The 12,316-nt window shown below is 42.5% G+C and overlaps 1 protein-coding gene across 7 annotated transcripts in view; it reads left to right on the forward strand.

Moving 5' to 3' along the window:
- The window catches only part of mpp2b (MAGUK p55 scaffold protein 2b), a 48,452-nt gene extending 36,360 nt beyond the window's left edge, over positions 1–12,092 (forward strand). For 5 of the 7 annotated variants that reach the window (XM_035748862.2, XM_052489465.1, XM_052489486.1 and 2 more), the window contains 10 exons: positions 1,874–2,050; positions 2,397–2,552; positions 2,809–3,036; positions 4,860–4,991; positions 5,120–5,222; positions 7,547–7,615; positions 7,841–8,002; positions 8,865–9,067; positions 9,478–9,606; positions 10,013–12,092. In XM_035748862.2, coding sequence (XP_035604755.1) covers positions 1,874–2,050; positions 2,397–2,552; positions 2,809–3,036; positions 4,860–4,991; positions 5,120–5,222; positions 7,547–7,615; positions 7,841–8,002; positions 8,865–9,067; positions 9,478–9,606; positions 10,013–10,189 — 1,536 coding nt within the window. In that variant the 3' untranslated portion in view covers positions 10,190–12,092. The remainder of the gene's footprint in view (positions 1–1,873; positions 2,051–2,396; positions 2,553–2,808; positions 3,037–4,859; positions 4,992–5,119; positions 5,223–7,546; positions 7,616–7,840; positions 8,003–8,864; positions 9,068–9,477; positions 9,607–10,012) is intronic. The other 2 variants (XM_035748868.2, XM_035748902.2) reach the window with 1 other exon arrangement.
- The last annotated feature ends 224 nt before the right edge of the window (positions 12,093–12,316 follow it).

Below are 12,316 nucleotides of genomic sequence, written 5' to 3' on the forward strand. Positions count from 1 at the left end.
CTATGTATTGATATCCTTATTTGAGTTGTTTTCTCAGTGTTCTTATTCATTTCTCTTGTGCTAATTTGGGTCAGCATTGTAGTTACACTGTACTTGCCTCAACACTGTAACACTGCCTCAGCACTGTAACACTGCCTCAGCACTGTAAACTGCCTCAGCACTGTAACACTGCCTCAGCACTGTAACACTGCCTCAGCACTGTAACACTGCCTCAGCACTGTAACACTGCCTCAGCACTGTAAACTGCCTCAACACTGTAACACTGCCTCAGCACTGTAACACTGCCTCAGCACTGTAAACTGCCTCAGCACTGTAACACTGCCTCAACACTGTAACACTGCCTCAGCACTGTAAACTGCCTCAACACTGTACTTGCCTCAACACTGTAACACTGCCTCAGCACTGTAAACTGCCTCAGCACTGTAACACTGCCTCAACACTGTAACACTGCCTCAGCACTGTAACACTGCCTCAACACTGTAACACTGCATCAACACTGTAATACTGCCTCAACACTGTAACACTGCTTCAACACTGTAATACTGCCTCAACACTGTCACACTGCCTCAACACTGTAACACTGCCTCAACACTGTAACACTGCCTCAGCACTGTAACACTGCCTCAGCGCTGTAACACTACCTCAACATTGTAACACTGCCTCAGCACTGTAACACTGCCTCAGCACTGTAACACTGCCTCAACACTGTAACACTGCCTCAACACTGTAATACTGCCGCAACACTGTAATACTGCCTCAACACTGTAACACTGCCTCAACACTGTAACACTGCCTCAACACTGTAACACTGCCTCAACACTGTAACACTGCCTCAACACTGTAACACTGCCTCAACACTGCCTCAGCACTGTAACACTGCCTCAACACTGTAACACTGCCTCAACACTGCCTCAACACTGCCTCAGCACTGTAACACTGCCTCAACACTGCCTCAACACTGTAACACTGCCTCAACACTGCCTCAGCACTGTAACACTGCCTCAACACTGTAACACTGCCTCAACACTGTAACACTGCCTCAACACTGCCTCAGCACTGTAACACTGCCTCAACACTGTAACACTGCCTCAACACCGTAACACTGCCTCAACATTGTAATTACACTGTATCTACCGTATAATGGTTGAAGCCAGCATATGTTGATATACAGTGGAACCATTTAATTAAGCACTATGCAGCATTTCAAACTTCTAAATTAATTAGAGGGTTTTCTGTTTATGGGAAATAAACACTTGGAGATTGAGGGGCAGGAGCGAGCACATTATGATTTAGTTCATAAGTCCCACATGGGTGGTGGGCCAGAGGCCAGTCGTGTTAAAAGGTGAGGACATGTTCAGTAAAGTAGGCCCAGTGCCCTCAGTGCAAAAGACGAAGTGCAATATTCATATAAACTAAAATATTGATGCTCCACAGCACAGGGAGAAAACACACAGTGTATCTGATTGTTTTAGGGCAGACACATATTTTTCAGTGAAGTCGTGACTCAAAGTGGTTTGTTGCTGCATGGGAGTTGCACTGTGTTTCTTTAGATGTTTTCTGTGTTTTTACAGGACAGTGACTTTATTGCTAGAAAGTAACTGAGTTCATAGTAAATACTCTGTGACTCTTTGCTCGGCCTGAGTGCGTCGCGAGATTTGCCATATATTTGCTCTAATTTGGTACTATTGGTCCTGTGTGGCTCAGTTGGAATGCCAGGGTCGTGGGTTTGAATACTAAAATGTATGTACTCACTGCACTGAAAGTTGCTTTGGATAAACGTGTCTGCTAAATAGTATGTATAAATAATTACTGCAATGGGCTAAAATGACCAACAAAGATGGCTAGTTATTAACAATAACTTTTTGACCTTCAGTTCCCGTCTCCCTGCTACCCGCAGGCCCATGAGAACCTGGAGGAGTCCAGGCTGGAGGCGGTGAGTGACAACAACATGGAGCTGGTGCAGGACATCCTGAAGGAGCTCACTCCCCTCACGCACAGGAGCAAGGCCGCAGACGAACTGGCGTGCATACTGAAGGAGCCACACTTCCAGGTCTGCACGCTCGACGGTTTCGTTTATGCTCGATATCATAGCTGATCTAGGATCACGCAATCTGTCCATGCAATCTTATTCATCATGATCTAAAAGGCTAAACTGATCCTAGATCAGCACTCCAACTCTGCGACTTCTACTCCATTCTCAAAGAAATCCCCTACTGAAGAGAAACTGTCCTAACTGGTGTTGCTACCATGGGTGCCATGCTTATTTGCTTAATGTATCCAATGCAGTCTTCTTAAGATCAGTTGTGAATATTACTGTCTTACTCGAACAATTCTATCGTACAGTATGTGCCATGCAATCATCCGCATCTTGATCCTCTGTCCCTATTGGTCCACAGTCTCTCATGGAAACCCATGATTCGGTGGCCTCCAAGACCTTTGAGACTCCTCCTCCCAGCCCCTGTTCCTTCATGGACGCTGCCTTCAACAACCAGCCTGTGCCCCCAGATGCAGTCAGGATGGTGGGCATCCGCAAGGTGTCTGGAGAGCACCTGGTAAGACTCAGTGATGGACAAGAAATGCTGGACACCATGGCAGCCATTTTGAAATGGCTTTACAGTGGTTTACATGTGCAACTGTGTGTTGAGTTGTGGTGTGGTTCTTTATGAAACTGAAAAATAAAATGGTGGTCCTTGTTAAACCTTTGTTAGTACTCCTAGTCATGGTCCTGGATGTTTTCCTCTTCTTTGACTCGGCTCAGGTAGATAAAAACCAATGGTAAAATAAAGGGCTACATCTTTGTCTTTGCAGGGTGTGACATTTCGGGTGGAGAGTGGAGAGCTGGTGATCGCCCGCATCCTCCATGGCGGGATGATCGACCAGCAGGGCCTCCTCTACGTGGGTGACATTATCAAGGAGGTGAACGCAAAAGAGGTGGGCAATGACCCCAAGGTGCTCCAGCAGATGCTAAAGGAGGCCAGCGGCAGCGTGGTGCTCAAGATCCTCCCCAGCTACCAGGAGCCTCACACCCCACGCCAGGTGAGTTGAGCCCTGGCCCTTGATCCCTCGGTGTACCCCATACATTGACCCATATGACCTCAGCAACAGATGCTGAAATTCCCAGGGTCCTATGATTCATTCTAGTTGGAACCCTAGCCCATATCCGTTTTTTTTTACTTCATTAGATCTGAAAGCATTGGATAGGTGTAACCAATATGCCCCAAAAGATCCACTTTGTCTGTCGGAGTACAGTTAGAGCTATTACCATCTTTCTTATACCTATCAAATATTTTCAGATCTATATGCAATTCAAAAGGATTGGTTGCTAGGAGTTTAACAGAAAATATGTTTTGCATTAGTTTTCAAGTATTTTTTTAAATAATTTGTCATAGAGTTTTGCTCTCGCTTTAAAATGAGTTTTGGGGTTTTGCTTTTGATGTCTTATTTTTGTTCACAATTCTATATATTATGCTTTCAATTGTTTGGTTTTTGATTTCAACATACATTATTTTACCCCTCCTGGAAAATATGTTTACCTTCTCAACTTTATTTTTTCATGTTCACGATTGATTTCATTTTGAATTTAATACATATGGTGTGAAATTGACCCCATATAATCCTACTCAATTATCTTCTCTCATGAATAACGAATTAGCTACTGGAGTGAGTAGGATTTAGAGCAAACCAAAAACAACCCGAGAGGAAAAAACTGATCTGTACAGTAGATCTGTTTCAACTAGAAAGAAAATGTTATCGATGATTTCCAGCCACATCCTCAGTATTTCAGCTGACAAAAACGTTGTATATAAGAGTGTTTAAGAGTTTCACACCATTTGCAAATGGTTTAACTGCAGTAAGTAAGTTATTCAAAATAGTGGATTGTTCCCCTTAGTATGCACCCTGAATGAATACACCCAAAACACATTACTGGTTACTATTACTTCTTTTAAACAACCCCTTTCCATTTAGAGGCCCAGCCTTTGAATTTGTTGTTGGTATAGTGTCCTTAGCTCTGTGAGTGTTTAACCCTGGAGTCTAGCTAATGGTCACAGGGTCTCAAAGGAGCCAAAGAGTGTTATAGACTGAGTGTACTCAGCGACAGAATGGCCCAAATGGAAGCGAACAAGGAAAAGCTCACAGGACAGGACACCTGTCTCAAATGACAGTAATTCATGTCATGCCAATAACCCACAGCTCTGTACTGTGTATCCCATTCCACTGACCAGCCAAGGTCCAATATGAGCTGGACAGAGGCCCTGGGCCAGACGCCCTTTTGAAAGAGTGCCTTTGAATCGGCCTCTCATGGCTGACTGGATAACATCAGGTCTGGGCTATTCGTTTGAAATATGTTGGGGCGTATTTCAAAAGGTTCGGACAACAAATTTTGAGTGGTTACTCCCTTGAATTTCTTCCTGACGACCGACGCGGGTTCATTTGGAAGTATTCTGATTGCCGGAGGCGACTTCAAGCTGTCCGAGCAGAGAGCTGCTGCAGAATGTTATCTCTGAGAGGGAGAGAGATGACAGATTAGACGCTGTTGTCTGTGTAGACATTTCCCTTGCATCGGAAAACTGCTCCATCATCACAGCACATTGCAAATCATAAGAAAAACTGTTTGTCAAAACACAATTCCATTCCATATAAGGATCTATGTGCAGGTGGGTGCTACAGTACATGTTGATAGTAGATGATAAATTCCCCTTAAGTGCAAAATAAATCCAGTCCAGTAAAGAGATGTTCAACTGCGTGTATTACACAGTATCAACAATAACCGCCTCTCTGTACTGTGTGCGGGTGTATGCTGAGGTGACCGAGCTAAGTAGACAACATATTTTACCCAGTGCCCTCTCCATCTTCCTCAGGCCTATGTGAAGTGTCACTTTGACTACGACCCGTCCCATGACAACCTAATTCCCTGTAAGGAGGCAGGCCTGGGCTTCAGCAGTGGAGACATCCTGCAGATCTTCAATCAGGAGGACCTCAACTGGTGGCAGGTCAGTCACTTCTGAATGGAGAGCCACTCTTAAATCGTTCACTTTATCCCGTTTATCCCGAATAGTTTTCAATGTGTTGTTGTTTAAAATGGTGACAGGACAGCTTTATGCATTTCTTTTCATCACAGGCATGTCACCTGGAGGGGGGCAGTGCAGGCCTCATCCCCAGCCAGCTCCTGGAGGAGAAGAGGAAGGCTTTTGTCAAGAGAGATCTGGAGCTGGTTACAACAGGTGCTGTATATTATATATGCGTCATTCCTGATACCGTGTTATAACCCATACGGGCTGGAAGACACAAAGGAGCTTGACATCTTCTACACGCTAAAGATAACGCTCTGAATGCACAAGTTGAACACGTCTACTCCTCTGACATCTGTCGTGGAAATAACACAAGACACTGAAGAACTCAAACAGAGATAAGGTGCGATGATACTTTATTATTGGCTGAATGCGCAACAATATGGTCCACAAGAAGAAAAAAAACGGGGAAAAAAAATAAGGAAGCATAAATGGAGACTAAAGGAAGATTTGTGGCTCTGGGTGTTTTGCGCTGTGCACTGTGCATGTGTACGCTTTAGAACCCTGCTCGTCCCCCAGTCAACCTTCAAGACGGTTGTTTCATCAGTGAAGAGGGACTAGCAAATAAGCAGCAGGCTTAGAGAGGAATGACTCAGACAGGCGGGCTGATTCAATCTGTTCCTCGTTAAGCTCATTCTAAACAGAGGGGCCAGGTCACATTCATACTGTAGTGTCCTCTGTCTGTCTGTAGCACACCAGTACACGTGGTGGGTGGTGAGTCAGCCTGCAGCCTTGCCTGCAGCTGCTTCCCTTCACTTCACTTCTGGCTCAGTTGGTAGCGCGTGGTGCTTGCAATGCCAGGGTCGTGGGTTCAATTACCACAGGGGGACCAGTACAATGAAGTATGAAAATGTATGCAAGCCACTCTGGATAAGAGAATCTACAGTTGGGGGATGTGCCAGTCTGCTAAGGCGCTAAGACTCCTCTTAGGTCTGTTGTAGACACATATGTGTCAGGTGGGGCCCAACACCGTGCAGGACGTTTGGCATTTGCCAGAGAACACCAAGATTGGCAAATTCGCCACTGGCGCCCTGTGCTCTTCACAGATGAAAGCAGGTTCACACTGAGCACATGTGACAGACGTGACAGTCTGGAGACGCCGTGGAGAACGTTCTGCTGCCTGCAACGTCCTCTAGCATGACCAGTTTGGCGGTGGGTCAGTCATGGTGTGGGGTGGCATTTCTTTGAGAGGCCGCACAGCCCTCCATGTGCTCGCCAGAGGTAGCCTGACTGCCATTAGGTACCGAGATGAGATCCTCAGACCCCTTGTGAGACCATATGATGGTGGGGTTGGCCCTGGGTTCCTCCTAATGCAAGACAATGCTAGACCTCATGTGGCTGGAGTGTGTCAGCAGTTCCTGTAAGAGGAAGGCATTGATGCTATGGACTGGCCCACCCGTTCCCCAGACCTGAATCCAATTAAGCACATCTGGGACATCATGTCTCGCTCCATCCACCAACGCCAAGTTGCACCACAGATTGTCCTGGAGTTGGCGGATGCTTTAGTCCAGGTCTGGGAGGAGATCCCTCAGGAGACCATCTGCCACCTCATAAGGAGCATGCCCAAGCGTTGTAGGGAAGTCATACAGGCACGTGGAGGCCACACACACTACTGAGCCTCATTTTGACTTGTTTTAAGGACATTACATCAAAGTTGGATCAGCCTGTAGTGTGGTTTTCCACTTTAATTTTGAGTGTGACTCCAAATCCAGACCGCCATGGGTTGATAAATTTGATTTCCATTGATAATTTTTGTGTGATTTTGTTGTCAGCACATTCAACCATGTAAAGAAAAAAATATTTAATAAGAATATTTCATTCATTCAGATCTAGTATGTGTTATTTTAGTGTTCCCTTTATTTTTTTGAGCAGTGTATGTAAGATGCCTAACCCAAGCTACTTGTATTGAATGTATGAATCAAACACACAACAGTGACGTTGCCATGGTGCTACCGACTAAGCCATTGGAACCAGCATGCAGTTTAGGATTTTAATGTGATTGAGCCATATTTAAAAATCAGAAGTGATCATTGTCAAATGGCTAGCTCTTTTCATGCATCCCATCAACATATTGATCCACTGTGTCGATATCAAAGTCGTATTTCTTTTCATAAAACAAACATCAAAAGGTTATGTCATGCCCATTGTTGTCCCCGCTTCAAACAAACGTCCTCAAAATCCACCTGCCGGCCAATACTGAGGAGACGACTGGGCAGTAACAGTGATTCCCAGTTGTACTGTTGTAATAAAATAAGGAGTGTCATCCTTACTGTAATGCAGAGGCATACTGCCCTCTAGTGGTACATGCTACCTATTGCACCCTCAGCAGACCTGATTTACGATTCAGAACAGCAGCACTCGAAAAGGCAACAGACCCTGACTGGCAGGCGCTGTTCATTAAATTGATAAAGATTCAATTGAAGTGGGCTGAGAGGTACTGAATGAAGACCGAACATTTTGTGTGTTGCTTTTCACAGGTCCTCTTTGTTCTGGAATGGGCGGGAAGAAGAAGAAAAAGATGATGTATCTAACGACCAAAAATGCAGGTGCGTTTTTTGTACCAACATGACCATTTGTGAACGTAACAATGTTTGAAACTGCGGCGAATGTAGTCTTTACTTGTTGTAAACATTATTAGACAAACGTGTAAACTGTTGTCAATGCAGTATGCTAGATTGATGCTAGATTGAGTAGGTGCAGCATGAATTCGACTAGGTAAAGTAATACCGTTAGTAATGCGGATATCTGACATGAAAATGTTGACTGTTCAGAGTTTGATCGGCATGAGCTGAGGATCTACGAGGAGGTGGCCAAGGTTTCCCCGTTCCGTCGGAAGACGTTGGTTCTGATTGGAGCACAGGGAGTGGGCCGCCGTAGTCTGAAGAACAAACTGTTGGTGTCAGACCCCCTGCGGTATGGGACCACCATCCCCTGTGAGTAGTACTAACATTCAACACTGACAGAGCTACGAAACACTGACACTTTGATGTACTCTGGTATTCTGTAAACAATGCCATGTTAGAAAAGTATACAAAAAACATAAACAATTAAAAAATACAAAATACCTTTACTTTGTATGAGTTACAAAAACTACATTTTGTGATTCTGTGTGCGTTGTTCAGCACTGCATTTGTCAGTTGCTATACCTTAATGTACATGACCAAACAACAACCATCAATCTGTATTTATCACCAGCAGTGGTGTAAAGTACTTAAGTAAAAAATACTTTAAAGTACTACTTAAGTATTTTTGGGGGGTATCTGTACTTTACTTTACTACTATATTTTTGACTTTTACTTCACTACATACCTAAAGAAAAAGAATGTACTTTTTACTCCATACATTTTCCCTGACACCCAAAAGTACTCTTAACATTTTGAATGCTTAGCAGGACAGAAAATTGTCAAGAGAACATTCCTGGTCATCCCTACAGCCTCTGATCTGGCGGACTCACTAAACACAAATGTTTTTTTTTTGTAAATGCTGTCTGAGTGTTGTAAACAATAGCCAGTGTATCCCTAGCTATCCTTCAATTTTAAAAATAAGAAAATTGTGCCGTCTGGTTTGCTTAATATAAGGATTTGTTTTGTTATTTGTACTTTTACTTTTGATAATTAAGTATATTTTAGCAATTACATTTACTTTTGATACTTAAGTATATGTAAAACCAAATACTTTTAGACTTTTACTCAAGTAGAATTTTACTGGATGACTCACTTTGACTTTTTCTATAAAGGTATCTTTATTTTTACTCAAGTATGAAAATGGGGTACTTTTTCCACCACTGATCAACAGTTACCTCAAGGAAACCCAAGGTGGATGAGAAGGATGCACAGATGTACTCGTTCATGACTCGCAGTGAGATGGATTTGGACATTAAGAACGGGCGCTTCCTGGAGCACGGCGAGTACGACGGGAACCTCTATGGCACCAAGATCAACTCCATCCACGAGGTGGTGGACTCTGGCAAGATCTGCATCCTGGATGTCAACCCACAGGTAGACTATAGCATCTGGGCATCTATATTCATTCAGATATCATCCTCTATACATTTTTGGGGGTATCAATGTCTAGGGAAGAGGTTGATTTGGACCTTTTTTTTTTTTCCATTTAAAGGAGAACTGAATTCGTTCCCCCCATTCATATTGTTTTATTTTTAGATTGGCTACATTACAACTATGCCAAACTTCGGCACATAGTAAAGTAATAGGGTTATGATATAATGTTCTTATTGTTTAACCAAAGCGAGAGTTTGAATTACAGAGATGAAACGGAAGGAGCGGATTCCTTCAATGAGAACATTTTCAAGTGATTCGTGGCCAATTTCAGTAGCTCGTTACGTCATTACACGGGTTAATAATAATATATTGCTACAGCCACTTTTCAACGATTCCATTCCACGCTACAGGCACTTAAGGTTCTGAGGACGTCAGAGTTCCTTCCCTACGTGGTGTTTATTGAGGCTCCAGATTACGAGGTCCTCAAAGCCATGAATAAGTCTGCCAAAGAAGCCGGAGTGATGACCAAACAGTTAACGGTGAGTCCCAGACTGGATAGTTGTATCACAGCTACATCACTGGTCCTGTTACTGTTAGCAGACATTGGTGTTAGACACATGGTAAAATGTAGGACTGGTATGTTCATAATGCATTAACCCTCGCAATTCATCTTTAATATGCCCAGTCACGGCAATTCATTTCTGACCGTGTACAACCAGTCTCAGTGTTTACGTCCTCCCGTGTTACCTTCTCGGGACATGCCATGGGATCAGTTTGACCTTTTAGACCACAATGAATAAGATTGTGATGGACAGGGAGGATCTGATCCTAGATCAGCACGTCTACTCTGAGATGCTTTTTGAACGGGCCCAATTGTTCACATGCAAACAAGTCATAGTTGTCCATGATAACCACTATCATCCCCCTGTTGTTCCTCCCATGCAGGACTCAGAGCTGAAGAGGACAGTGGATGAGAGCGAAAGGATCCAGCGGGCCTACGGACATTACTTTGACCTGAACATCATCAACGACAGCCTGGAGGGGGCCTTCTGCGGCCTGAAGATGGCGCTGGAGAGACTAGGCGCAGAGCAACAGTGGGTTCCTGTCAGCTGGGTCTTCTAAAGGCCGGTCAGAGGTCAGAGCAAGAGGTCAGGATGTCATCATGAGGAGGTCAGAATAGGCATCAAAGGCCTGAGGAGTTGGTACAGGCCGCAGGTAGAGAGGGACCAATCAGGAGAGAGTAAATTGTAAAGGGGTGGAGCTTCCCTCCACAGCTTGTGACGTTATTGGTTGGAGGTCTGTTGTAAGGGGCCAATCCCGATGTTCCAGTGCAAGGGGTCTGCCTCATGGTAGGCTTTTGCACAAATTATATACTCCGCAGACATGATGTCAAACTGCAATTTTTTGTTAAAAAAAATATGTAAAAAATAAACAAATAACCAAATATATATTGGTATTTGTTGAGGAGGCTTTAGAGGGGATTTGAGGTACAGTGCGTAGTGTGTGAGTGATACGAGTGGCAGTATATTATATATGTTGAAGTAGGCTTATATATTTTGCAAATACTGTGCTGGCGGTCTTGGAGTATAATGGATATTGTTATACTACCAGGAGTTCCCTGACAATGTTTAGCCTTCCCAAATCTTACAAAAACTATGTAGTGCAATGTTTACATTGAGTGTTTCGTTTCGTGGCCGATTTAGAATACAAAGGTACCAACTGTCACACTATTCTTCATATGAAATTCTGTGTATTTTGTCATATGAGCGTACGATTGTAAATATTTGACAGTTGTCCTGATGTTACTGTACTTATTCTTATTTATGTTCTCTTTGTTGAAAAAAAGATAGCATAGCGATACATGATCTGAGACGAATACACCAATTCACGCATGAATGCATACCCACTCACACAAAGACAAACACACAAGCAATCAACAATGCATACATGTCAATACGCTCTATTTTCACACTCTGAGAATTGAATATTTTAATGTCATCTTAAATTTCTTTGATCTTTGTTACCATGTTTTAAAGAAAAAATCAAATGTGTGTTTAAAAAAAAATGTGTTTAATGTGCGAGATGTTGGAAATATTCAGTTGGTGATCTTTTTAGCACAGATGTGACCACAATCGCTAAGTGTGAATTTAGGGCCCTAAGAAATGTTGTAGATGATTGAAACTATGTTTAATTGAAACGGTGTAATTGTTTGATTACTCTGCACACTTGTTCGTTTTACTTCATGTGGACTTTAGTGTCTGTTACTTATAGTGTCTGACTCTTTCTGAGTAGAATGTTTGTTTTGATGGACATATTTAGTTTATTTTCAATGTTGATTATACAGGATATATATATATATGTATATATATATATATATAGTACCAGTCAAAAGTTTGGACACACCTACTCATTTCAAGGTTTTTCTTTATTTTGACTATTTTCTACATTGTATAATTATTTTCTACTTCAAAATTATGAAATAGTTTATCCAAAATAGCTACTTTGAAGAATCTAAAATATATTTGGATATGTTTAACGCTATCTTGATTACTATATGATTCCATATGTGTTATTTCATAGTTTTGATGTCTTTACTTTTATTCTACAATGTAGAAAATAGTACAAATAAAGAAAACCCCTTGAATGAGCAGGTTTGTCCAAACATTTGACAGGTAGCGTATATATACAAAATAAGTGGCTTCCAACATGCTTACTTTGCCTTAACATGGTACAGAGGCCAAGGATATACTTACTGTACACTAGTTATAGGTTGAAATGTTATCTATTTTTCACATGCTGCAGCATGATTACTGTATGTTATCCCTTTCCCTATGATTAAAAAAATATAGATGTATAATTCCAGTGATTTTATCTCAGAATTTTGTAAATATTGTACTGTAACAAAGGTTATATATAAAGAAAACTTTAGTGCTCTGGATTACTATACTACAGTGTTGAGGTAGTGGGGCAAGATTGTAATTCTGAATTTCATAGAAAAATATTAAAGATGAAATATCTTGTAGAACATTGCCTCGGTCCTCATGGCTTAAGGTAGATTTAATTCTAAATGTTCTTCCTTGTGTTACAAATGGAGGTTAGTCAAGTTTAGTTCGTAGTTAGGTGCACAGGTAGTCTGAATCCCAAATCAGCCCCTCGGCGCACCATTTGGGCACTCACGCACACCTCTGCCATATAAACAAGTGTCCCAAAGCTGAGGGTGTCGGTGCTAATTCGAACCTCCGATAGCCA

The sequence above is a fragment of the Oncorhynchus keta genome, chromosome 3 (assembly GCF_023373465.1).
Source record: "Oncorhynchus keta strain PuntledgeMale-10-30-2019 chromosome 3, Oket_V2, whole genome shotgun sequence".
NCBI lineage: Eukaryota > Metazoa > Chordata > Actinopteri > Salmoniformes > Salmonidae > Oncorhynchus > Oncorhynchus keta.